The sequence below is a fragment of the Lepisma saccharinum genome, chromosome 28 (genome assembly GCF_977018435.1).
Source record: "Lepisma saccharinum chromosome 28, izLepSacc3.1, whole genome shotgun sequence".
NCBI lineage: Eukaryota > Metazoa > Arthropoda > Insecta > Zygentoma > Lepismatidae > Lepisma > Lepisma saccharinum.
Genome location: NC_139256.1, coordinates 37,361,440 through 37,389,058, shown reverse-complemented (window position 1 = coordinate 37,389,058; position 27,619 = coordinate 37,361,440). Strand labels below are relative to the sequence as shown.

The 27,619-nt window shown below is 40.9% G+C and overlaps 2 protein-coding genes across 2 annotated transcripts in view; one reads left to right on the top strand and one right to left on the bottom strand.

The window, feature by feature from the left end:
* Positions 1–27,619, top strand: part of LOC145980695 (cyclin-dependent kinase 2-interacting protein-like) — a 74,941-nt gene that overhangs the window by 3,251 nt on the left and 44,071 nt on the right. The gene's annotated exons all lie outside the window — the stretch shown is intronic.
* LOC145980730 (ribokinase-like) overlaps positions 12,376–27,619 on the bottom strand; it is a 41,196-nt gene continuing 25,952 nt past the window's right edge. Inside the window, exons 6-7 of the mRNA XM_083113792.1 lie at positions 26,634–26,822; positions 12,376–12,667 (exon numbers count right to left, since the gene is read on the bottom strand). Of these exons, the coding sequence (XP_082969918.1) occupies positions 12,491–12,667; positions 26,634–26,822 (366 nt within the window). The 3' untranslated portion in view covers positions 12,376–12,490. The remainder of the gene's footprint in view (positions 12,668–26,633; positions 26,823–27,619) is intronic.

Genomic DNA, 27,619 nt, shown 5'->3' with positions numbered 1-27,619 from the left:
TCCGGTCAAATGTATTCCACGATGAAGGAAAATACCTCGACGAACCTTGGAAAGCTTGCAGAAACTCATTTCCGTAAGTAGTTTCTTCTATAAAAATGAAGAAATGTGTTTCCAATATACCGAACTGTATACACTATCACTACAAAATTGTTACATTTGTATGAAATGCCATTTTTGATTCAATTTAAACTTGAATGTTTGCATTGCCTGTGATACTTGTTTTTTTTTTAGCATTTTAATTTGCTAGGACATCTTAATTACTTGTTATGGACTCTGCAGTGTTGGCACATTTATATCGGGCCAAGTTCCGATTGTATAAATCAGATTTCATCATGGCACATGGGCATTTTTTTACATGGTTCGATTGCTATTTACATCTGTTAACATATACACTTGGCAGTTTTAACAATTACTTACTCTGATTTTGTTTTAGGATATACTCCTATATGATTATTCTCTTGCCACCAGCCATTCTTTTGTTGTTTTTATGGACTGCTGCTGCCATCTAGGTCAGGTGTGAGGTGCGAAGGGGTGTCATAGGTTAGGCGACTCAGGTTTGGGGCTCTTAGAATTCAGATAACATTCCTAAATGCCTTCATGGTTAGGTAAGGCAGGCCAAGTTTTGGGGTGTTAGCATTACAATAATTTCCCTACATGCTTTCAACATCTCATCATGTAGGAGCTGGTATCAAGCAGGACACCCCTTCGAGCCTTTTGTTGAGCCTGTAGAATGCCTTGTCAATGGGAAGTGGGGATATTTGAATAAGGTACCATTTAATCTTCTTTTCACCTATAAATCAGACTTTTCGGAACTGCAAACAGTGCTAATTGCTTCCAGAAAGCGTCAGATTTACTTTCACAATCATTCCAACTATTCGGTGATACTTTTTCTTTTGCCTTGTCAGTGGGAAGATCAGACTCTTGTTTAAGGCACCTTTTACTTTTTTTTTTCACTTATAAATTGCACTTTTTCGGAACTCCAAACAGTGGTAATTACTTTCAGCAAGTTTTGAATTTACTGTAACAATCATTTCTACATTTCTGCAATACTTCGTCTTTCTGACATGATACTTTGAAAAAATCACTAAACATTCTGAACTGTTACTTTTATTTTTCTTGTGTATGGTTTCTCTATCCATGTCTATGTTTTACCATGATATCAGCTTGACTATTATTTTTCTGAGTTACATGACTTCATTTAGCCCCATGGTCAGCTACAGTCACTAGTAGGCACCTGTTTGTTTTTTTTATTTTCCTGGTCTCATCTAATGGACATTTCTCAGTCTGTCTCCTGGTGAGATGCCTGATAAGAAATTAGCAAATTACATTCAGAATGATTATCATGGCCAGATAATTGTGAGAATAGAAACCAGTTCATGTTTGTCTCCACTATCTGCATTACTCCTTTGATGTGAATCTTTTGGGAACTTTTTTTTTGGGGGGGGGGTTGTATTATGGGATATGATGACAAATGTACCTTACTGAAATCTGACCAATGGGGGCCTCAGCACTAAGGAATCTTGGGTACCAGAAGGAATACTATTTCATTTCTACATAATCCATTACTTTTACACATTCTATGTCTGTTGCATTTAGATTATTGCTGCTGGAAAGTATTTGGTTAAGGTGAACTAGACTATGCTTTGTAGAAGCCCAGGGGCGATTCCTTCATGTAGGAAGTGAGGAACTTCCTACAGTTCATTTTTACTTATTTCCAGCTTTCTATTTTTTAGGAGTTTAATGCGTGTTATAAAATTATGAGCGCAATCCGTACGTACAATTGCCTAGGTTAGCTACTGTCAAGAGTTGACTGCTATCTGTCGCTCCAGTAGCAGTCCAAGGACGATGGACACAGACGTTTCTGCCACTCGCTGAGGAACATCGGTTGTTATCCTACAGACAGATGAGTGGGGGTGGAAGGGGTAGTGCAAGGGTGTGGGGGAAGGTTACGAAGATCGGCGAGCATCGAGAAACCAGCAAGACTTTCCTCAATCAGTGATGCCAACCCCAACAAAATGTTATTAACCCAAGCACAATTTTATCTTTGTTGGCACTTACCATTGTTTCTAACATGATCTGCAAATGCCAATCCCTGGGAGAGGGAAATAAAATTCAAAGGAATGTGTTTTTAGGAAATAAAAATAAAATTATGTCCAAATCTTATCTACTTCACCAGCGAACATGTTTCAAATGTAATGGAGTATGCTGATCCAGCGGAAAGCTTTTTAAAACCATGCCACGGTCCATCCTCTGTCGCTTCTTCATCCTGCCCAATTTAGTTCGTCAGGAGATTTTATGGTAGAAAATCGGTAGAAAGTTAGGGGTAAACAATTTTCTTAAACCTTTTTAAGTTTGATGTTGAACCCATGTTGTTTGTTGCACCATTTTAAACAATTTTGGGGGGGAAATTTACACTATTACATAACTGTTAAAAATAAGTAACGCAAGTTCAGAACTCTAGAAAAGTAGATGCAGAATTACATTTATCTAAAAAATAAATAATTAATCCTAGCACAATTTAGAAGCATTTAGCATAATTTTGAATTTTAAGCAGCTCTTTTTATTATCGTCAATCCACACGACGACAGGGAGGGGGAAGAAAATATAAATTCTTGCAAAATCTGAAATATCGTCAATGTTATTTTCGTCAATTTTTATAGGTTCACATTTAAATATTTCGTAGTTCAAAGTGAGGAGCAAGGGCCCCTTGCTAACATTCTAAATGCAATAGGTAGTACAAGCAAAACGTGTGAATATAGTTGAACCCATTTTTCAAACCTTCCTCGGTTTACCATAACTTCTTCCTACACTTTGAAAAAGCCACGAGTCGCCACTGGTAGAGCTGCAGTTAGGAAACATGACGCTCTTATATTTTGATATAAAATCGAAATATAAACACCTTATATATAATGACCCGTGACTCAACAGCCTGTAAAGGGCCTTAGCCTATCTCCCAACTGCCAGTCTCCCTCCCACAATCGTACCTAGAGGTGTGAAAATCTTAAACCAGTAAAGGGGTGATGTGGGGTCAGCACGTCGAACCCTCAGTCGTTATAGGAGATATCCATGACCGGATTATGCTACTCACTCGTAGCTCCCAAATTTCATCACGATGGATGGTGGGTTGTCGCTGGTCCTACACACAGGCCGAGAACCCAGGCGGACTCGAACTCATGCCGTCCCACAGTCTGAGTCCAAAGCACCGCACCTTAGACTACGCAGCCACAGAGGAGGACATAAACACCTTGTATGCCTCATAAAATTCTACACCAAATAATCATTAGTAAAGGCCTGCACAAGACCTGGAGCAGACCTGTTCGCGAGACATCGCTCCTGAAATGCCATGCAACCTGCGCAACACCCTCGCTTGAGCAGCTTGTATGCCCACCTGCACAGATCGTTCCTGGCAGGCATTGTAGACCCGGCGGGTACCCACAGTCTTACGATACCTAGTAGGTCTCAGTTCGTTCTTTCCATCAACTGCAGACCCCTCCCTCTACATGACGTAGTTGCTTCGAGTAGAAACTGCACCGGGCCCACACCGTTCTGCAGTGTTGCCAACTGCAATAGATTTTCACTACTTAAAAAAGGGAACTCGAAGCTTCGTAAGCCACATCACCAATGAAATGAGATTTACGAATGTTGCTACCCCCCCCCCCCACACACACACACATTGAAATAGGTTTTCCGTGGCACAGGATCCATAAGTATATGTCGTAAACAACCAATATACGTATATATAGTGATATAGGACAGGACTGAAACATGTCACGTTCGACGCTGAGGTCGCGAGTCGAACAACACACTGTTCTACTGCGAACACCAGGGCCGTAGCCAGCCAGGGCCATTGCCGTTACCCTCGTTTTCGGGGTAGGGCCAAGTACTTGGATAAACGTGCCAACAAGAACAATCACAATAATAGTAATAAAGTAGCATGAAAGGCATTATAATCCTCATAAATCACGCAAAAAGGGGATAGAAGTCGGTTCTCACGTGCATTTGTGTTGAAACAGAGGATTAGAAATATTTTTTTTCAACACGTCAATTTCACATTAGCTAATAATGGAAAACAAGCACACAAACTGTTTTTGAAAGAAAGAAAGTGCATGATAAATGCATTCCGAATGTACAGACATATGGCATGTAAAATTTCCATCTACAATATTTTCTTTTCACATGGAGCGACGTATTACATAATCAATTCATCCAACTCGTAACAAACCAACATTAATAGCAAATAATATCACGGGCCGCCATAGCATTCTCTGTTTTAAAACTTTTCTCACTTAGATCGTTCGGCGCTCAGGGCCGACTCCCGCTACCCCTTTGCTACGGCATTGAACTTGATGACACTGGATAATATTTTATAATATATTTCTACTTTCATAAAATTTGAAATCAAGGGGTTGCAATTACCCCTCCATTCCCCCTCTGCAGGTGCCCTTGGCCGTCTGGAAGGAAAATGCAAGAAAAATATGAAAATTAATTCCATCTTGAGTACCCTTTAGCCCTGCTACTCTTAAATTCTGCTAGTCTGTTTTTTCTTGTACTTTAATGTTTGACCCCCACCCTTGCCCCTCCGCTAGACTTAATTTCCGTCCAAGGTTGTGAGCAATGCACCCTACCCCCTCTGGTTGCGCCACTGCGTGCCTGGTTAAGGCACCATGCAATGAAAAGCAATTAGTTTTCAGTGAGGAGATTTTTGTTTGCTCGATCATTCATTTAAATAAATGAAGCTGTAATACTGCGTGCATTTCCTGGCAATAAGATAAAAACTGCTTACGCTGAACTGAAATCGCTAAGTATATAAATTCTCCTTGGAGGAGAGAGCTCCTCCTAGGACCTCATAGGATTTACGAGCTACGTAAGTAGGCAACACTGGCTGAAGCTGTCCACGTGGTGATGAAACACCTGGAGCGACACGCTGCCGGAGGGCTGTTTCCTTCCAGCAGGTTTTGCAGGCGCCCGGGTCTTGTTGAATTCCCAGTTACCTTGTAAGCGCAGAGCGCCTGGAAGACGAAGAACCCAGGTAAAGACGCAAGTCGACTCGTTGCCGTGGGCAGGCTAGCAGGTATACCTGTCCTCACGGGCAAGCGGGCAGTGGGTAGGTAAAATGCAGACTATGCTGGCCTCTAATCATTAGTATTGTATACATATTACACCCCATTCAATTTCCCTTGAATCACTAACAAAGTTTGACAGCATCTAGAGGACATGAAATCAATAAATCTTTTTCTTAATAACTCTTTGCTAGTTTTAGCCTTGTTTCAGTGCTCAAAAAGCATAATATTTTATCCTCTGTGTATATTGCCTTGCACTACAGATTCAACCTTGGAATTGGAACTGACATTTTTTTGTTTCAGATAACATACTAATGAGAGTAGTTCTCTATGGAAACGAGATCATGCTAGCTGAAGAACCAACAGGTTCAAACACTTGAGATTAACCTTAAGGCTTGGCTGAACCTTTGGCCAACACCAGGGTGATTGTTTTCGAATTTTCCTCTCCTTTGGAAAAAAACACTATGATATTCCAATGTCTGAGAAATTACATCTGTTTAGAATTCCTTTTAAAGCATTTATGTGAATCTTCATGTGGTTTGCATGTCGATTCCCTGATTCCATCAATTTTACTCCAAAATAGCTTTATATTTTTTTCAACTTATACATTAATTAATTTATGCTATTGAAATTTATATTAATTTGGGCTCAGTCGATATCGATCGGTTGAATTTTCTTTTGTGATACCATCCCAAGAGAAACAACTCATTTGTCAGGATTTGTCCTTTTGAAATGTTCGTTCACCCTTCTGTTGGTGTCCCGAACAGGAATTCCATGTACATTTCAGAGAAATTATGCACCCTTCTTGGAAGCAGATGACGAGATCAAAGGCAGGACTAAAGTGAAAGTGCTGGACCAAAACATGACCTTGAAGGCATGTAACTACCTTGTATAGCTCGACCACAAGGAAAAAAACCTTCCGTCCAAAGCGTTCGCGCAACTTCCCTGCCGTTATCTGTGTTCGGGGCAGTGTTGCCAGGTCAGATTTGAAAAATTCGGGAGATTGTTCCTCGGGAAACCAGAAGATCTGCTACAAAATCCGATGATCTAATAGTAGCGGATGAACGACGTTCTTGGGGGCGGAGGGGCAGCATAGTCGTACGCACTGGGGGGGGGGGGAGGCAAGGGGAGTGGCGTGCATTGTTTACGGTGTAAACGTCACAGATACTTTTGTAACAATGGTGCTAAACCCAGCACCCTGTATTTGGCGAAAATGTACCGAAGATCTCCATTTCAGGAGCGGACATATTTCAAACAAAAGAAAGTAAACCGCCCGAGGGAACCGACCAACATCTTTCATCTCTTCCACATTTTCCGGTTAGAGGGTGCGTGGAAAACACCCTCAAATTTGCCCTTTCTCAGCACCGACACAAGGGGTTTGCGATGCCTCTATTATCGCGAGGAATTTTTATGACAGGAAATGGTAGAAAGTTGTGTTCACAGATGAAGCTAACGTGCCATTTTCGGCGATTTTCCACAATCTTTCAAGTCGAATGCTAACAATAACAAATCAATTTGCCTTCTGCTGGTGTTCGGTGTACAGCTATCGATAGAGGTGGGCACGCGTCCTGCACCATAATGAGAAAATGCATTACGTATGTGAAATATATTTGGTGAATTAGACAGCATGTCTTTCTCAATAAATCAAGATAGCAACGCTTATGCTAGGGTGCCACCCATCCTCCCCATCTGCTAGAAATACACACACACACACACCCACAAACACATACATGTATAACATAATTTGCTCACGCTACGAAGTCAATATTTCTACCTCGTAAGGCAAGGACGTTTCACTGTGTTTGTGTCACTTCATCCATTTCATCAGTTTTCCATTCATCCATGTTGTCGTACTTACCCGTAGAGGCACAAAAGCGACGTAAAATAACTAAAATAGAAATAGAGTTTAGGGTGGGATAAAATACAGCCATCTAAAAATAGTAATGTAGTAAAAGTATATAATAAAATAATGTCCTAGCACAATTGAGTAGCGTTTGACATAATTTCACAGTTCAAACAGCACTTTTCACGGCTGAGTGGAGTTCCACTCCACATCTCCCTTCCATGTTCAAGTAAGATGAGCAGGAAACGTGTTTTTAATCTGGCCGTTGGAGGTTCCATAGCAATAGTTTATTAAGGAATTCTCCCAAGAAATCAATAGGCCTGGCAACGCTGACGTGAGCCAGCTGAATGTTCCTTCCCCCCTGCCCTTTCCCGCACCCGCCGGCGCGATGTGCTTCTGCGCAGGTTTTTTTGCTTGTGGTTCCACTATAGTCAACGCTGTGTGGAAATAAAATAAACCATTCATAGCCAATTCTTGATCACAAACTCGTGGGGTAAGAATGTGGACATTTTTAAACCAGCATTAGTACCATGCTAGGTTCATTCTGAAGTTCTTGGAAAAGGGATTAATGTCCTGTGGGAAGTCACCAACCAACAACAAATTGATAACCAGGAAGTGGAAATTAATTGGACATACTATTCGAAAACCTGCTGGGTCCATCGAGAAATCTGCATTAGACTTGAATCATCAGGGAAACTGAAGACGTGGCCGAGCTAGGAAGACCTGAAAAAAATCAATTGAAGAAGAAGCCTTGGAAGAAGATGGCTGTCAACAGAATCTTTGAATGGCCAATATTATTCAATTAATGTGGTAAGTGCAGATTTTCATTGGCATGTTCCATTTTGGGCACCAAAAAATTTTGTACTTGCCAGCCAAAAAAAAATCAAATTAATCAGAATATTTCCACTATAATATATTTGTTAATGAAAATATCTGCGCAAACTAAATTGACTGTGGTGTCCGTCTGTCATTCTCCACATTTGGAGGCGAGAAGCAACGTGCCCCTGATTGTTCGATCCAACACAGCCACTGTCACAAAAACATTTCTTGCTATCACAGTCGAAACCCAAAGAGAAAGGCAATCTTTCCAGCTGGTGGACAGCTCAGGCTAGAAGTTGTGAACTCCAGGAGAACCTCCCGCAGCCCGGCGATTGAGAGACATTGGTTTAGTAGACTTAAACGAAATTATATCTGGGCAACAGTGAAAGCAACTCTCACAACGATTCAAGTTAATGCTGTAGAAGGAATTCTAAGCAGATAATTTTTCAGATTTTGAAATATCATAGCTGTTTTTCAAGAGGAGAGGAAAATTTGAAAACGGCAGCCCTGGCGTGAACCAAAGGTTTGTGTTTGTTTGTTTGTTTGTTTGTTCCGGCATAACTCTCGAATGCCTGGAGCGATTTCAACCAAACTTGGTACACGTATCACTTGCAATGTGGAAAGAAATACTGTGAGGGTAAGACACCCCTGGGGTGGAGAGGGGGTGACATGCAAAAATAATTTAAAACAACCGATATTAGTGTAATCCATAGTATTCGGGGTCGCTAAGATGAATAGTGACACTCCCACTGCCGTTCAACTCCAAGTTCATCACCTATCGGGATGGGAAAGGGGGGGGGGTGAGAGGTGGTGGAAATTAAAATGACCAAGATTAGTGTCGAATCCATAGTTTTTGAAGTCGCTAAGCTAATTGGTGACATTCACAATGACCAAACTTGGTACACGTATGACTTACAATATGGAAATAAATACTGTGGGGGTAACACACCACTGGGGGTGGGGGTGGGAAGGGGTGACGTAAAAATAATCTAAAACGACCGATATTAGTGTGGAATCCATAGTTTTCTGGATAGCTGAGATGAATAGGGACACTCCCAATGCCATCCAAGACACCCCCTGGCACCCCTAGGGGAGGGGGTGACATATAGAAATAATAAAAACTGCCCGATATTAGTGTGGAATCCATAGTTTTCAGGGCCGATTAGATGAATAGGGACAGTCCCAATGCCGTTCAACTCCAAGACGCCCCTGCCACCTCTAGGGGTGGGGGTGGGAATGGGGTGACATGTAAAATGACCGACATTAGTGTGGAGTCCATAGTTTTCGGGGTCGCTAAGGTGAATAGTGACGCTCCCAATGCCATTCAACTCCAAGACAGCCCCAATTTTGAATGCCTAGACACAGCATTACTTATTATACAGTTACTATTATTCTTTGCGCTGTGACGTAACTATAACATCGTTGTGTTTATTGTTCACTGAAGATTTCAAGCATCAGGCCCAATTTAGTCTTAATCCGGCCCTGCATGTAAAGGGTGCAGCAACATAACTTCCTTATTTCAGAACGCAATAAAACCCATGTGATGAATTAGAATTGTTTAATGTTTTTTTTACACTGTAGGTACATATCTAAAGTTATATTTCACACAGTTTTGAAAATCATATCAGGGAGGTGACGCCCCCCATTGTCCATACACTGAAGAAGCCGATTTCTGGCATTCATCATGACCCGAACCAGCATATCAGCGGGAATGTTGGCAATTTCTTGACGGATGATGGCCTTCAGGTCTTGGAGGGTCCTTGGACGGGTAACATAAATGCGGGATTTAAAAAAAAAAACACAAAAAAAATCGCAAGGGGCCAAGGGCAGACGCATGTTTGCGCACAGAACGCCGTGGTGATCGCAAGATTGAAGCTCTCACTGCCTCAATGTTCTCACGTGATCGGATGGGCCGAGGGGCTCCTGTTCTTCGTCTTGTCACACTCGCGGTTTATCTGAACGTAGTGACCCAGGTAACAATTGATTTCCAGTCCAGGACAGGGCCCAGCGGGGCTACATGAAAGCGCTTTTGGAAGGCACGCTGGGTTGCGATAACAGAACATCCATTCGTAAAGTAGGCCTCGACGGCAAACGCACGCTCCTCACTGTTCCAACGCATGATGGCGACTGACCGGGACTCAAACGAAACTTTAGACTCGCGCCTGTCGAATGAGACCACTCCCGCCCTGCTACAACCTCTACAGGCTGCATGGCACGCATTTCAAAAAAGGAAGTTACGTTGCCGCACCCTGTATAAAAAGGCAAAGTTACCCTCTGAACATTGCAACATTTTGTGAAGGCATGTGGTTGTAACACATTTCACAATCGTGTCCATTTCTTGAGGTGATGTAATCAGCACTACTCTCCATCTGCTGTCACCCACCAGGGTTGACCTCGGGTACCCATTTATTAGAGGGTGGTTGAACCTATCATCTCCATGCAGAGATGTTGCTGGGAAAATTTCCATCTGAAATTAACCACCCTGGATATCGACCTGGGTCTCCTTCATGGCAATCAGATGCCCATAACTCATTATAAAAAAATCTACTACATACTTGTAGTGTTACTATTTATGCTTTTTGAGCCTCCCAGATGGCATAGTGGTAACATCATCAACTTGTAATCAAGGGATCCCGGGTTCGATACCCAGTGGAGGCACAGTGGGTTGGATCCCACTTTAAACTTTAGGTCCAGTCCCGATTAGCCCATGTGTGCATCAAGTGGACTTAAAACAACAATTCACAGAAACAAATAAACAAATTATTTATGCTTTTTAAGTTAGTTATGTTAGGTTTAATTGTGTAGTATTTACACACTTCAGATAATACACTTACTCTCTCACAAATAAATACTCTGTCCATTTTCACAATGCACAACTTAGTTTTTGTGGACCTTAAACCTACTTCCACACAGTGGCGGCTGGTGGTATGGTTCTATGGGTGTGCACCTCATTCTTACGTCCAGAAGAAGTGTTGTTATTCCCATCCGTTTCTGCTAATTGTATTGGCAATCCAAGTTATGACACACCTTTCACTGATAATGAGACTAACAAAGTTATATTTCATGAAAATTTATAAAAATAAAGTTTATTACAAATTCGAAATACTCTAGTGATTTATTTAATCGATCACAAGAGAAGATGTGTTGTTTGGTGTCTTTCGTGACCTGTAGAAAATTCAGCAATTCGACGACCCGACAGAATCACTCACAACACTATACCGATAAACTGCTGTGGTTTTCAAGGGATAATAATAATGTCAGTATTTTATGTAATTACCATGTTTTAATAATGTATATTATCTTCTTCAATATAAATATGTACCATCAGAAACCAGTTTAATGCCACATAACCATTTCAGTGTACACTTCAGTTATTTACCATTTTTAATGTACTTATTCAATTTAGTTATTGCCGTGAGGCTCCTCGAAACCCTAATCACATGCAACTAGTTCTTTGAAAAAATTATCTCGAAATCAGTGGCATATAGTATAAGTTACAGATTCTCATATGCACTGAATAACTAATTGGATTGACTGTTCTATGACAAAAGAAAATGATTATTTAAGATTTTCATTAAACTTCCAAGTACAATGAGAGTGTCTAAAGAACACAAATTTCTACATTATGAATGGGTTTAATTCAAACCATTGACATTTTTCAAGTATTTTTCCAGCACCTGTATCAATGTATTCCACTCATCGCATCTGGCATCGTTGAATACGCTCGTCACTACACACCATGAATGAGCATGTATCAAAGCTCTATTATGCTATTTGCAACCTGTTGATACCACTCTCAAAATACAGACTTAAATAATAATATATCTGTTATTTTTCTGCTGTTGACTGCAAAACATGAAACTTCTGTTTCTTGAGCAGAGCTTCTTTGTTCTTGTTTTTTCAACATTCTTGTTTCCTCGCATATCCTTCTGGAACTTGTCGTCAAATACATTCTTTCTTACACTAAGCAAAGGCAGTTACTTTATTGTTGCAATGGAACATTTTGTTTACAACTCCCATTTTGCTATCAGCTTTCCCCCTCCCCTTCATTTCTTTTGGATTTCTGTGCTATGCTCGGAACAGTGTGGGGTGAGAGATAGTGGAAATTTCCCTTTCTAAAAAGAAATCCCTCAATTTTCAAGGATGTGTGGGTTGTTCTTTACTCCATCACATGGCAAGGAATGGAAAGATTGCAACACTCATGATGAAGAGGGCAGTCGGAGCATGCTTGTAATTACTATATCTCAATTCTTGATGCAAAGCGAGTCCAAAAGCCCACTGATCCAAGCAATGAGAGCCTTTCTGCTTTCTCTACTCCTCGTTGAAAATAGAGGCACGGAGGTGTGCATTTTGCTCATGTGATGTGAATCTCATTCGATGCACAAGAAACTCAGATAGAACCGCTATTGCTAGGTGAAATGGTCCGGGAACATTTGATGTTTTGAAGAAATGACGTTCAATGAATACATATAATAAAAATTAATTGCATTACACATTTATTTGCGTGAGTACGTACGAGTGTGTGGACAGGCAGCAGCTGCTACTGCTTCCACATGTTTCCTGTATTTTTTTGTTATTCTATGAGCAACTTATGAAAATGATTACACAATGGGGATCATTGCGGCTACATAACAAGGAATAATGCAACATGAATTAACTTTAAATATTCCTTTATTTTTACCTCGATATGCTTCATGTAAAATAAAATTATAATGTAAAATTTGAAATTGTTTCTTTAATTATAGTTAGGCCTTCCAGAAATAAACCATCATTCAAAAAGATCTGTTGGAAGATCTTTCTTATAAGGATAACTGTCATGTGTTCCTTCTGCTTGTACTGAATAACTTGCCACCACACAAGCCCTACGAACTATTTCCTTCATTGGTAGGTATGGGTGCAAAAATAGAAAGTAGGTGAATGCACCAATAAAGGCATCCCCAGCTCCCTAGAAATAGAAAAGAGAATGAACTAAATATTTCCATTCCTTGAGCTCAGATATTAAAGTGGTAAAAAAATAAGAACAGTATCATCAAACCAACTTTCTTGAACAATGTTTACAAATATCAACTTGTAACAACTCATATCATGTTACACTTTACGTAATGGTGCTCTGAAAGCTATATCAGTAAACTGACGGTTATAATATAATTGATAATTATCAATATATTCTTTCAATAAATTTACATCATTCCTAGTTACGTGCCTCAATACTATATCATAGCTCGCCATTTAAAGAATAATTTAAAATTAATATAATTTAGAATTTTAAAACTGTTAAAAGAAATGAAAGAAATATAGAGGCCCAGATTTAGGGGAACTTGAGGGATTGGGTGTCTTAGGTAGGTGCCTCCATCTGGAAAGAACCTCCATTGGGAGGAAAGTATACCCTGAAATGTGTTAAAAAGTATATTGTGTTACTCGCCTGGCCCCCCCACACTTTACCTCCGCACTCGAGGTTCGGTGCAATTCGTACTCGGCTCTGATTTGTCTAGGGGTATCTTTCTTTGTACGACAGTGCACGTGGGTTGCTACAAGTCAACATAATTATATAATTAACTACAAGAGACAACGGATAACCTTTGCGAAACCTTTATGATCAGGGGGATAAATTACCTTGTCCAGCATGTGTGAAATTAAAAACGGAAATTTTGGATAATTTCTATAGTTTAATTAACGTAAAATTTAAAGTATATACATGTCGTTTCCGATAAATAATTAGAGAAATGAACGTTCGGATACGACTTGTATATACTTTAAATTTTACGTTAATTAAACTATAGAAATTATCCAAAATTTCCGTTTTTAATTTCACACATGCTGGACAAGGTAATTTATCCCCCTGATCATAAAGGTTTCGCAAAGGTTATCCGTTGTCTCTTGTAGTTAATTATATAATTATGTTGACTTGTAGCAACCCACGTGCATTGTCATACAAAGAAAGATACCCCTAGACAAAAAATCTGAGCCGAGTACGAAGTGCACCGAACCTCGAGTGCGGAGGTAAAGTGTTGGGGGGCCAAGCAAGTAACAAATTTATTTGGGGGCCTGTCCGGGATATTGAACTAGATTTTTGCTTTGAAAGTTAAGGAGAGAAACGGACGAGGATCGAACCGATGATCTTGCGAAACAGAAAAGGGGAAGTTACAAGAATGTCGCTTGGTAACTCGAGTAGGTCCAGCCCGACCGCGTCAGAACTTTCTGTTGTTGAGGAACAGAGGTGCGTTCCAAGAGTGACAATGGAGGAAATTCGTTTGCCGCTTCCGACATTTGAGGGAAATGTAGGGAAGGAAGATGCTTTTTCGTATCTGGATAGGATTCAAGATTACGCGAGAACGTTGAAAATTTCTGAAGATGATCTTCTGAAGGAGTTTATTCCTCTTTCGTTACGAAATGAAGCGAGGGAGTGGTTTTTGTTCACGGAACCGTTCGGTGATTTTTCACAATTCAGGCATAAATTCTTGCAGACTTTTCATGGATTGGATTATCAGAGAGAAGCAGAGTTATTTTTGTCGCAAAGGTTTCAACTTGCTAACGAGGGATTGGCGGAATACGTTCGCAAAGTTGACAGGCATTTTAGTAGGATAAGGAATTCGGCTTCTGCACAGGAGAGAATTGACTTTGTGAAATCGCACTGCAATCCGGTATTTAGGGATTATTTGTACAACAAGACATTCACTTCTATGAGAGAAATGAGCGAGTACGCCCTGGAATTACAAACGGAGTTTTTGGAAAGGCAGAGATTCAAATCTTTCGTTTCGGAAGACGAAATTCGCAGCTTGTCGCTAAGAAAGTCATTTAACCAGGAATGCGAAGAGGAGAGGGGGAGAAAGAAATCTGATATTTTCTTGGACCCTGTGAGCATTGGTTTTGACCGCCCGAAAGTCGAGCGCTTGAGGGTTGAACATGTGGTTTCACGCCCTCCACCCTCGCGACTTGCGGTGAGGGATGAAAACAAACAGAACCGCTTTTCGAAGGAAGATTGCCAGAGAAATAAATTATGCTACACTTGTGGACAGAAAGGTTGCAGAGCTTCAAATCACAAATCAAATCAAAACAAGATTAATGAACGTGGGAAGGAAGTAACAAAAAACTCGTAGAGTCGCCACGAATTTGTCAAGTTCGTGGCGTGGAAACTGCAAATTTTACGAAGAAGGAACATTTTTCACCTCACAATGTAAATGTAAAAGACGTAAGGGAACCTATCGTTTTATGCAACGTGGCTAATGTAGAAGTACACGCATGTATTGATACGGCGTCGTCCAATAACTTTGTGTCTTTGGAGGTTTTCCAGAAAATGAAGGCAAATGGAGTAAAATTGAAGGGTTACAAAACTAAAGTAATACTTGCGGAAGGAAATGTGGAATCTTTGGGGAGCGCTTACGTGAATATTAAGTTTCACGGACACAAGACTCGGGATCAGATATTTGTGTTATCTAATGCTAATCATGAAATGTTAATGGGAAGGACATTAATGGCTAACCTGGGACTTATACCCATGATTCATCGTAACGGGTGGGCAATTGAGCCTGATCTTTCGAAAATCGTGCCTTTTGATTCGCCGCCGACACGTGACAGCGTTGATGCTGTTGGTTCAAGGGGACTGGGTTCGACCACGGATGGAGTCGAAGGAGTCCGAGAGAACGTTTCTGCTTGCGGAGTGGAGACACATAGCAGCGACATCAAAGAGGAGGGGGTTGACGAAGAGAGAAGGGTTGCCATGCTGATGGAGGGTACCGATATCTCAGAGGAAAACAAGCCGAAATTGAATGCCATACTGAGAAGGCATATTGATGTTTTTCAAGATAAACCTGGATTAGGAAAGGATTACGAGGTTCGTTTGGATGTGAATAACGAGAATCCGGACCGAGCGAAACCTAGGCCACTTTCTGAGCAAAAGAAGAAATTCGACCGGAAGCAGAAAAGGAAAACGGAAGCGATGTTTACAGATGCAGCTGGCAACACTGTAAATGGAAGACAGACGGACAGACAGAAAGAAACATCGCCGCCCGTAGATCTTAATGATAAAGATATGTGGAAAGGAGAACAACAGAGTGATCCTTACTTGTCGAAATTAATTGGATGTTTAAATGGAGAAGAAGTTGAAATAAAGGATGCTCGAGAGAAGAGAAAATTTGACTTTTATCTGCAACATTCCTGTCTCGATGATGATGGACTGCTTTACCGTTTCGTTGACGAAAACACTGGACTTTATCCACCGTTTAGCTCCAGATTGAAGCTGTGGGTACCAGAGAAGTTAAAGAATGAAGTACTTAAATCTTCGCATGATGATTTATTATCTGCGCACTTAGGACATGGAAAGACATTGTTTAAGGTCCTAGAGAATTATACTTGGGACGGAGTAGTCAAAGATGTCAGTAACTATTGCAAAAGTTGTATCACTTGTCTTCAGTATAATCCTGACAACAGCAGAAAGATGGGATTTATGAACTCGAAGAAATCTACTGCGCCTGGATACAAAGTGTTTCTGGACATTTTTGGACCACTGCCTACAAGTACGAAGGGGAGATACAAGTACTGTTTAGTCATTCAAGATGAGTTCTCAAGGCACATTAGTTTGACACCACTTAGAACTACAACGGCGAGGACGATCTCGCAAGCATTCGTGAAGTACTGTTTTCAGTCAGGATTCCCGAAATACGTTGTCAGTGACAACCAGAGTGTATTTCGAAGCAAACTGTATTCGCAGACGTTGCGTTCTGTGAATTGCAAGCCTGTCTATATTACACCATATAGACCGAAGGGAAATAAATCAGAAGCAGCGATTAAGATAATCAAGCAAGCACTGGGAAAGTTCTGCAAGGAACACTCGTCGTGGGCTGAAAACTTGGACGCGATAAGTTTTGCCATTAATAATGCAACGAATTCGATGACTGGATTGAAGCCGTCATTTTTGTTCTTTGGACGTGATTTGTACACACCGCATGACACTCGGAAAATGGAGCTTCAGAGGGAAGATGGAACCGGGGAAGACGTCACGGCGGAGAGACAGATGGATTACGTCATACAGTTAAAGGAAAGAATGGGCGCGGCTTTCGAATCTGCAAGAGAAAAAGAGGAAAAGACGAGGCAAAAGGCGTCAAAGGCCTACAATAAGGGCAGAAGAAGGGTTAATCTTCGTGTCGGAGATCGAGTACTGGTTCAAGAGCATAGGATTTTGTTTGCTTTTAACAAGCAAACAGCGTGCTTTTTCCCGAAATTCAAAGGGATCTACAGAATTCTGAATTTCACAACTCCAAATAATGTTGTTTTGGAAAAGGAGGGTGAGGGGAAGAGAGTTCTGGCTAACGTTGACCAGCTGAAGGTCATTCCGAGAAGAAATTTGAGAAGTGTGAGGGAAAGCACTCGTCCCTAACTTCTACCCTGAGAATACATCTCAAGGGGAGGGGGTAGAAGGGCTGTGAAAAATGATGGAAAGGAAGCCGAGTGACCGACTTCTTGTTTGTACAGTTGTAATTAAGTTCCTGATTTATTGTCGCTACACATTTGAGTTCTGGTAAATTTATTTCATGTGAATGTAAGATTTAAATTACGGACTGTTGGATTTTATGTTATGTAAACCTTTTACCGATAAAAGTAGATGAATATTCTGCACACGAGGAAATGAGATTTTCATTGCTAAGAGAATGCTGAAGGATGGCAGTTCGATGCCCGGAAAAGGAAGGGAAAGTTTCCTTATAGATGAAAAATGGAAAAGCCATTTTAAAATCGGTCGTGTGATCGAACGATAGAACCTTGGAAAGCATTTGAAGCTGAAATTCGACAGGAGTCGAACCGAGTACCGCGGATGTCCCAGACGCAAGGATTAGGGGACTAAGGAGCCGGTGGATCGTCGGATGGACCGAGGAGAGGCTGAGTCGACCCTAGAGCGGGAGCCGGACATATTTCTTTGGAAGATGGAGGAGCTGAATCTCTCTGCACCTTGGAGCAGTCCAGATGACCAGATGTCCAGGAGATTCCAGGATTCCGGAGGAAGAAACCGTGTGGAAATAGGGCATTTAGTTCAGTGAAATCGAGACTCTTCTTTTTCAGAGACGTTTTTGACGTGTAGTGAAAATAACGTTTTCAGTGAACTTTTTCTTCTTTTCAGTTACAGTGCTTAACTTTTCTCAGTAACTTTAAGACAATTCACATAGACTGAAATTTAAATTTCAGATTGAATTGTAACGCTGGGGCAGGGTAATTATCCAATTAATTAATATATTAATAAATATTTCAATAAGAGAAAAAAGGGGTGTAAGGGGTACCTTCCACGTAGGCGCCCAAAAGTCAACCTCACTTCCACGTAGTGCACCCTGGACTAAAGACTAACGAGGCTCTGGCGACTGGCACTATGGCCAGTATAATTTTGTGTGTTGTCCTGTTTTTTGTCCTTGTGTGTGCTGAGTGCCCGTTTTCGGCCTCAGCTTTTAACAGAAGTCAGAACATTTTAACGTTTTTAGTTAGGCAACGTTAGAGTTGTTATTTGTACTGATAAGGGGCTGGCCCCCGTATAAAATGACGGGAGCAAAATAGCCTAAGTGCTGACGCTCCCAAAATTTTAAATTCAATTCAATTCAATTCAATAAGAGAAAAAAGACACTGTTGCCCTGACACGGGGGCAGGGTAACAGATTCCCCCTCCCCAGCGTTACAATTCAATCTGAAATTTAAATTTCAGTATGTGTGAATTGTCTTAAAGTCACTGAGAAAAGTTAAAGCACTGTATCTGAAAAAGAAAAGTTCACTGAAACGTCATTTTCACTACACATCACAACCGTCTCTCTGAAAAGAAGAGTCTCGATTTCACTGCACAAAATATCCTATTTCCAGACGTATTCTTCCTCCTGGAATCCTGGAACCTCCTGGACATCTCAGCCATCTGGTCATCAGGACTGCTCCCATTTGCAGACGGACTCAGATCCTCCACCTTCCAAAGAACATGTCCGGCTCCCGCTCTAGGGTCGACTCAGCCTCTCCTCGGTCCATCCAAAGAACCCCCGGCTCCTTAGTCCCCTAGTCCTTGCGTCTGGGACTTCTGCAGTACTCGGTTCGACTCCTGCCGAATTTCAGCTTCAAATGCTTTCAAAAAGTTCTATCGTTCGATCACACGACCCGATTTTAAAATGGCTTTCCCAATTTTTCCCTCTATAAGGAAACTTTCCTTTCCCTCTTCGGGCATCGAACTGCCATCCTTCAGCATTCTCTTAGCGATGAAAATCTCATGTCTTCAGGTTCACAATTGTCACCACCCTTTATCGGCAAAAAGGTTGACATAACATAAAATCCAACAGTCCGTAATTTTAAATCTTACATTCACATGAAATAAATTTACCAGAACTCAAATGTGTAGCGACAATAAATCAGGAACTTAATTAACTACTGTACAAACTATAAGTCGACTTTTCGGCTTCTTTTTCATCATTTTTCACAGCCCTTCTACCCCCTCCCCTTGAGATGGATTCTCAGAGTAGAATTTAGGGACGAGTGCTTTCCCTCACACTTCTCAAATTTCTTCTCGGAACGACCTTCAGCTGGTCAACGTTAGCCAGAACTCTCTTCCCCTCACCCTCCTTTTCCAAAACAACATTATTTGGAGTAGTGAAATTCAGAATTCTGTAGATCCCTTTGAATTTCGGGAAAAAGCACGCAGTTTGCTTGTTAAAAGCAGACGAAATTCTATGCTCTTGAAGCAGTACTCGATCTCCGACACGAAGATTAACCCTTCTTCTGCCCTTATTGTAGGCCTTTGATGCCTTTTGCCTCGTCTTTTCTTCTTTTTGTCTTGCAAATTCGAAAGCCGTGCCCATTCTTTCCTTTAACTGTATGACGTAATCCATCTGTCTCTCCGCCGTGACGTCCTCCCCGGTTCCATCTTCCCTCTGAAGCTCCATTTTCCGAGTGTCATGCGGTGTGTACAAATCACGTCCAAAGAACAAGAATGACGGCTTCAATCCAGTCATCGAATTCGTTGCATTATTAATGGCAAAACTTATCGCGTCCAAGTTTTCAGCCCATGACGAGTGTTCCTTGCAGAACTTCCCTAGTGCTTGCTTTATTATCTTAATAGCTGCTTCTGATTTGTTTCCCTTCGGTCTATATGGCGTAATATAGACCGGCTTGCAATTCACAGAACGCAACGTTTGTGAATACAGTTTGCTTCGAAATACACTCTGGTTGTCACTGACAACGTATTTCGGGAAACCTGACTTAAAACAGTACTTCAACAATGCTTGCGAGATCGTCCTCGCCGTTGTAGTTCTAAGTGGTGTCAAACTAATGTGCCTTGAGAACTCATCTTGAATGACTAAACAGTACTTGTATCTCCCTTTCGTACTTGTAGGCAGTGGTCCAAAAATGTCCAGAAACACTTTGTATCCAGGCGCAGTAGATTTTCTCGAGTTCATAAATCCCATTTTTCTGCTGTTGTCAGGATTATACTGAAGACAAGTGATACAACTTTTGCAATATTTACTGACATCTTTGACTACTCCGTCCCAAGTATAATTCTCTAGGACCTTAAACAATGTCTTTCCATGTCCTAAGTGCGCAGATAATAAATCATCATGCGAAGATTTAAGTACTTCACTCTTCAACTTCTCTGGTACCCACAGCTTCAATCTGGAGCTAAACGGTGGATAAAGTCCAGTGTTTTCGTCAACGAAACGGTAAAGCAGTCCATCATCGTCGAGACAGGAATGTCGCAGATAAAAGTCAAATTTTCTCTTCTCTCGAGCATCCTTTATTTCAACTTCTTCCCCATTCAAACATCCAATTAATTTCGACAAATAAGGATCACTCTGTTGTTCTCTTTTCCACATATCTTTATCGTTAAGATCTACGGGCGGCGAAGTTTCTTTCTGTCCGTCTGTCTGTCTTCCATTGACAGTGTTGCCAGCTGCATCTGTAAACATCGCTTCCGTTTTCCTTTTCCGTTTCCGGTCGAATTTCTTCTTTTGCTCAGAAAGTGGCCTAGGTTTCGCTCGGTCCGGATTCTCGTTATTCACATCCAAACGAACCTCGTAATCCTTTCCTAATCCCGGTTTATCTTGAAAAACATCAATATGCCTTCTCAGTACGGCAATCAATTTCGGCTTGTTTTCCTCTGAGATATCGGTACCCTCCATCAACATGGCAATCCTTCTCTCTTCGTCAACCCCCTCCCCTTTGATGTCGCTGCTACGTGTCTCCGCTCCGCAAGCAGAAACGTTCTCTCGGACTCCTTCGACTCCATCCGTGGTCGAACCCAGTCCCCTAGAACCAACAGCATCAACGCTGTCACGTGTCGACGGTGAATCAAAAGGCACGATTTTCGAAAGATCAAGCTCAATTGCCCACCCGTTACGATGAATCATGGGTACAAGTCCCAGCTTAGCCATTAATGTCCTTCCCATGAACATTTCATGATTAGCATTAGATAACACAAATATCTGGTCCCGAGCCTTGTGTCCGTGAAACTTAATATTCACGTAAGCGCTTCCCAAAGATTCCACATTTCCTTCCGCAAGTATTACTTTAGTTTTGTAACCCTTCAATTTTACTCCATTTGTCTTCATCTTCTCGAAGACCTCCAAAGACACAAAGTTATTGGACGACGCCATATCAATACATGCGTGTACTTCCACATTAGCCACGTTGCATAAAACGATAGGTTCCCTTACGTCTTTTACATTTACATTGTGAGGTGAAAAATTTTCCTTCTGTGTAAAATTTGCAGTTTCCACGCCACGAACTTGACAAATTCGTGGCGACTCTACGAGTTTTTTGTTACTTCCTTCCCACGTTCATTAATCTTGTTTTGATTTGATTTGTGATTTGAAGCTCTGCAACCTTTCTGTCCACAAGTGTAGCATAATTTATTTCTCTGGCAATCTTCCTTCGAAAAGCGGTTCTGTTTGTTTTCATCCCTCACCGCAAGCCGCGAGGGTGGAGGGCGTGAAACCACATGTTCAACCCTCAAGCGCTCGACTTTTGGGCGGTCAAAACCAATGCTCACAGGGTCCAAGAAAATATCAGATTTCTTTCTCCCCCTCTCCTCTTCGAATTCCTGATTAACTGACTTTCTCAACGACCAGCTGTAAATTTCATCTTCCGAAACGAAAGTTTTGAATCTCTGCCTTTCCAAAAACTCCGATTGTAGTTCTAGGGCATACTCGCTCATTTCTCTCATAGAAGTGAATGTCTTGTTGTACAAATAATCCCTAAATACCGGATTGCAGTGCGATTTTACAAAGTCAATTCTCTCCTGTGCAGAAGCCGAATTCCTTATCCTACTAAAATGCCTGTCAACTTTGCGAACGTATTCCGCCAATCCCTCGTTAGCAAGTTGAAACCTTTGCGACAAAAATAACTCTGCTTCTCTCTGATAATCCAATCCATGAAAAGTCTGCAAGAATTTATGCCTGAATTGTGAAAAATCACCGAATGGTTCCGTGAACAAAAACCACTCCCTCGCTTCATTTCGCAACGAAAGAGGAATAAAGTGCTTCAGAAGATCATCTTCAGAAATTTTCAGCGTTCTCGCGTAATCTTGTATCCTATCCAGATACGAAAAAGCATCTTCCTTCCCTACATTTCCCTCAAATGTCGGAAGCGGCAAACGAATTTCCTCCATTGTCACTCTCGGAACGCACCTTTGTTCCTCAACAACAGCAAGTTCTGACGCGGTCGGGCTGGACCTACTCGAGTTACCAAGCGACATTCTTGTAACTTCCCCTTTTCTGTTTCGCAAGATCATCTGTTCGATCCTCGTCCGTTTCTCTCCTTAACTTTCAATTCAAAAATCTCGTTCAAAATCCTACGACTGGCCACCAAATATGTAAGTTCAATCGCGGGCAGAGCCCCCAAATAAATAAGTTCAATCCCGGACAGAGCCCACAAATAAATATGTTACTCGCCTGGCCCCCCCACACTTTACCTCCGCACTCGAGGTTCGGTGCAATTCGTACTCGGCTCTGATTTGTCTAGGGGTATCTTTCTTTGTACGACAGTGCACGTGGGTTGCTACAAGTCAACATAATTATATAATTAACTACAAGAGACAACGGATAACCTTTGCGAAACCTTTATGATCAGGGGGATAAATTACCTTGTCCAGCATGTGTGAAATTAAAAACGGAAATTTTGGATAATTTCTATAGTTTAATTAACGTAAAATTTAAAGTATATACATGTCGTTTCCGAACGTTCATTTCTCTAATTATTTATCGGGCCAAAACTCTAATTTTTGATGTTGGAATCTCTATTGTTTGTACCTGGATGCTTTACATTTTATGAATTACATCTGAAGTACGCTTGTCACAAGGTAGACTCGCGTTACTCCAAGAAACGTCTTAACGGGCGCTAGGCCGCCCGACGTGTACATTTCTCAACCTCCACGGTGACAAGGCACTAGGCTGCCCGGTGCACCGTAATTACTTCAAAATAACATCCAGTACAACTACCTTTTTACCTGTAAACTGGACACCAAGGCACTAGCTTGCCCGGCAATCCAATCTCTTACAGCATCCGTTTCGGGAGACCTGTCCTCCGGTCCTAGCTAACCGAAGCAAAAACAGCCTCTCCCTTCCAAGTCTCAGTTCCAACAGCCGACCTCCCCTACTCTCATCTGGGAGTTTATATATGTTTGGTTGGCGTCTGTTGCCAACCGCCCTTCTTTCAAAATTTTTAATCTTTAACAGCTAAACTGCCCGCCTTTCTTTTGAACGTTCGAAACACGAAGCAAGAACAGAGAGCTACATGATATTTATACATGGAATAATACGAACCTAAAAATGCATAATAAATTGATTTACACTAATCACACATATATATGTTTATACACTTGATTATCCAATTAATTAATATATTAATAAATATTTCAATAAGAGAAAAAAAACACTGTTGCCCTGACACGGGGGCAGGGTAACAATTGATCCTCGATGTTCACCTGAAACTTATAACTGAAATTGTATATAGGGTGTCCTCACAATGTTGTTAGGTCTCCACATACATAATAATAAATATCGGCTTGAAAATAGAAGAGCTTTCGGACTGATGTGGCAAGCAAATATCAATGAATGTCACTTGGAATCAAATCTTCATAAATAAATGCAATCTTTCATTCTGGTATGACTCAACAAGCTGCACATACTGATTGTCACCGACTTGAGTTGCATTCCCAGTGGTGTGCAATGTGGTTAAGATTTTTTTCGCTTTGTTTCTTAAGAATTATGTTCTTATGTGTGTGAAGTTATGTGAAAATATTAAAGTAATGTGGCCATTCCCCATCCAGGATGAAGTCTGAGGCATTAATTTTACATGCATTAATAATTAGAGCAAATCTAAATCTCCAAAATATCAGTATTGATTCAGCATTTTGATGCCAATTGGGGAACAACTTGAAAAGAAGTAGCAAGCTTTGGTCTCGAAAACCAGAAAACAGCAGGGATGGGACTCAATGCACTGAGCATGTGCCATCCAATAAAAAAGCCACTTGGCAGGCCCTGGCCCTTAGAAGGCTGTTGCATCATGACTCATATTTAACCAAAGTCATGTGTATATGGTGTCTGGGCTAGAGGTATACAAAAATAACTACTTACAATGCGAAAACTTCTCCTTATATTGTCTTGTAGTGAAGCTGAGTCGATAGACCATCGATCCCAGATTTCAGTAGTCTGTACTTGTACGATACTGCTGTTGAGTCATGCATGCACACATTTCTGAGTGAAACGTTTTCTGAATGTTGAATCGGAAGAGGGGGGGGGGGGCAACTGCCTCGCAACCGAGATCCCCAGATTTAACACCGTTACACTTTTTTTTTGTGTGCATGGGTCTTCATTATTAAAGATGATGTGTACAGGAGGAATGTTCACGATTTGAGACAGCGTATCGTTGAAGCTATTGCGCTGATAATGCCTCAAATGCTGGTCAATTCTTGGCACGAGCTTGAGTATCGTTTGGATATATGTCGAGCTGCAAATGGAGCCCACATTGAGGTTTACCAGCATACATAAAAACCTCCTGCCGGCTACCGTGGCGAAGTGGTTAACACATCACGCTACGACACCAGGGGTCCCGGATTTGAGTCCCCGCCTGGACATGGATGTTTGTGAGTGCCCATTCATCAATTCCATCATGTCATCACTCATCCCCATCTTCGCAAATTAGCCAAAAGTGGCACAAAAATCGAAGTAAAATAAAGCAAATCAATCAATCAATGAATATAAACTTCCTGAGTTACTTCGTACAAAACCGAGACAAGAATGTTAATAAACTTTACAGATGCTAAGTAATATGTATTTTTGTATGCCTCTAGCCCAGACACCTTGTATGTAGATGACACTGGCCATTCTTTAAGTTTTTGCAGCACAGATGATCTCATTGTTCTTAAAGTATAGCTTGGATAGTGACATAGAGTATGACATCTGTGTAAGCCAATAACAATGGCTAGCGAGTTTGGAGTTTTCAAGCAACTTCTATTACAATTTTGGCTCCCGTGCAGTCAGGATCGTTGATGGTGCATTATGCTGATCCATTGATATATTTGTACACGTTGTCTAAGAGCATTGGTGCTAGTGTCATGTGTTTAAATCACCTGGAAGCATGTAGTTCACATATCTTCAAGGGACACAGATATTGTGGTGCTATAATAGCGGCAATTGATACATCGTAAAATACACTGAATTTTGTTGCTCTGTCTTTTAGTGGCTTCGGAGATCATCATAATATCTCTCAGTGTGTAGAGATAATGATGAAGATAATGGAAAACCTTTCAAGATTTGAATTAATCGACCTCCATGGCAAAGTGGTTAGCACAGCATGCTATGATGCCAGGGGTACCTGATTTGAATCCCGGCCTAGACGTGGGTGTTCTTTTTGAGTACCTTCAACCAATTTCATCATATCATCACTCATACTCATCATTGCGATTAGTGGCAATAAAGGTACGCTAAATAACAAAAATACCCCCTTCCCCCAAAAGATTAGAATCCAGGATCTCTAGTTTTGAAATACACTTGACCAACCCCTGGATGTCTGAGCCTAAAATGTAACACATTTTCAATGCAATATTTGAATTTGTGTAATTCTATTCTGATATTTGTAGGCGTGGTGATATAGCGGTAGGGCATATGACTGCCACGCAAGAGACCCAGGTTTCATTCCCAGGGTGGGTGATCCAAGGTAGGTATTTTTCCAGCCTTTTCCCCTCATAAAGCAGCTCAAATAAATTGGTACCGGGGGGGGGGGGGGGGGTATAGGTGGCCAGAGTATGATGCTGATCACTCCACCTCCAAAAATGTTAGATTGATTGATTTGCTTTATTTTACTTCACTTTTTGTGCCACTTTGGCTAATTTGCGAAGATTGGGATGAGTGATGATATGATGAAATTGATGAATGGACACTCACAGACATCCATGCCCAGGCTGGGATTCGAACCCTGGACCCCTGGCATCGTAGCGCGATGTGCTAATCACTCTGCCACGGGGGCCGGCTCAAAAATGTCTGAAGATCAAGAATGTGTGGGGCCCTATCCCCACATCCCCTAAATATGTCTTCATGGCACAGTGCTATATGCACAAGGAACTTTACCTTTTACCTACTCATATTTAAACTTTATACAATGTGAATATCAAAATACACTTTTGTTTGAAGATATGACCCACTCCCACACCAGAAAGTCTTGCATTATCATTGCAGTTACATTAAATTGTTAAAACTGACAACCAGCCAGATTGAGATAATTTATGATACATTTACGTATTACGTATTTGGTAGGTCGGGAAGACAACCTAATTTTTTCTTACTATCTCTAGTAGTTTCTGAGATACGGATAATTGATATGGCATCAGTTTGGGTGATTTGATGCTCTAAAAATTCATGTTAATATGTAGTTGCACATAGTTACATTACATATTTTCAGTAGTTGACTTACTGTGGTATCCACTGCTTTAACTGCTATTCCTGGAACATGGACTACTTTTCTGTTTTCTTGAGAAGCAAATGCTGCACCATTTTCTCCCATTGTGATGATAACCATCTGGCTACCTTTTTCAAGTAATTTTGATATAGACTCTGCTGCATCGCTTACATTTTCCACACGGAGTCCAGTAAGGGCTTCTGACTGCAATAAATTGTAAACATTATTTAAAATATTTATTTTACATGGCTTTCTGTCGCTTTGGCTAATTTCAACAATGGGGATGAATGAGGATATGGTAACATAAGAATGACCCAACAAAATCCGTACAGAGAGTTATCCTGGTTGCATGTCCAGGGGCCAGAATCTCATTAGCAGGGAATTCATATTTATGTATGAAGCTGTAATCAGTTATATTTTGTATTATCTTGTGCATCATGGAATGTAGACCCGAAATATTCAGTTTTTATTTTCCATTTTGACTCATATTTTATATATTTTAGTTATTTTTACATATTATTTCCATATTTCAGAACATTTCTCAACATATTCGCACTACATATTCGATTTTACACCTCCCAACTTGTTTGCTTTTGCTATTGAAAAATACATCAATTTTATGTTTATTTACAATTGTTGTCAACAATAGGGAATGAGGGCTCAAGCTCCGGCTCCTGTTTGTTACAAACATTATTTTGGCAACATTGGAAGATAATCGAGCAGCCCATTGCTAACCTCACCCTCGTTACTAGTTGCACCTGAAGCAAAGATTTTGTGGCACATGTACGGGATTCTCTAGACTGTATTTTATGTAGCTCGTGTAGTGTATTATATTTTGAAAAAGGTAAATTTTTACAATTTTAAGTCCATATTTTGGTAAAAATAACTAAATATATATTTACATATTTAGCACATTTTTACTACATATAAATCTGTTCCCTGCTCATTAGTCTGCAAAATGCAGTTCAGCTGTATTGTGTGGAAGAGAGGTTGACATTGGG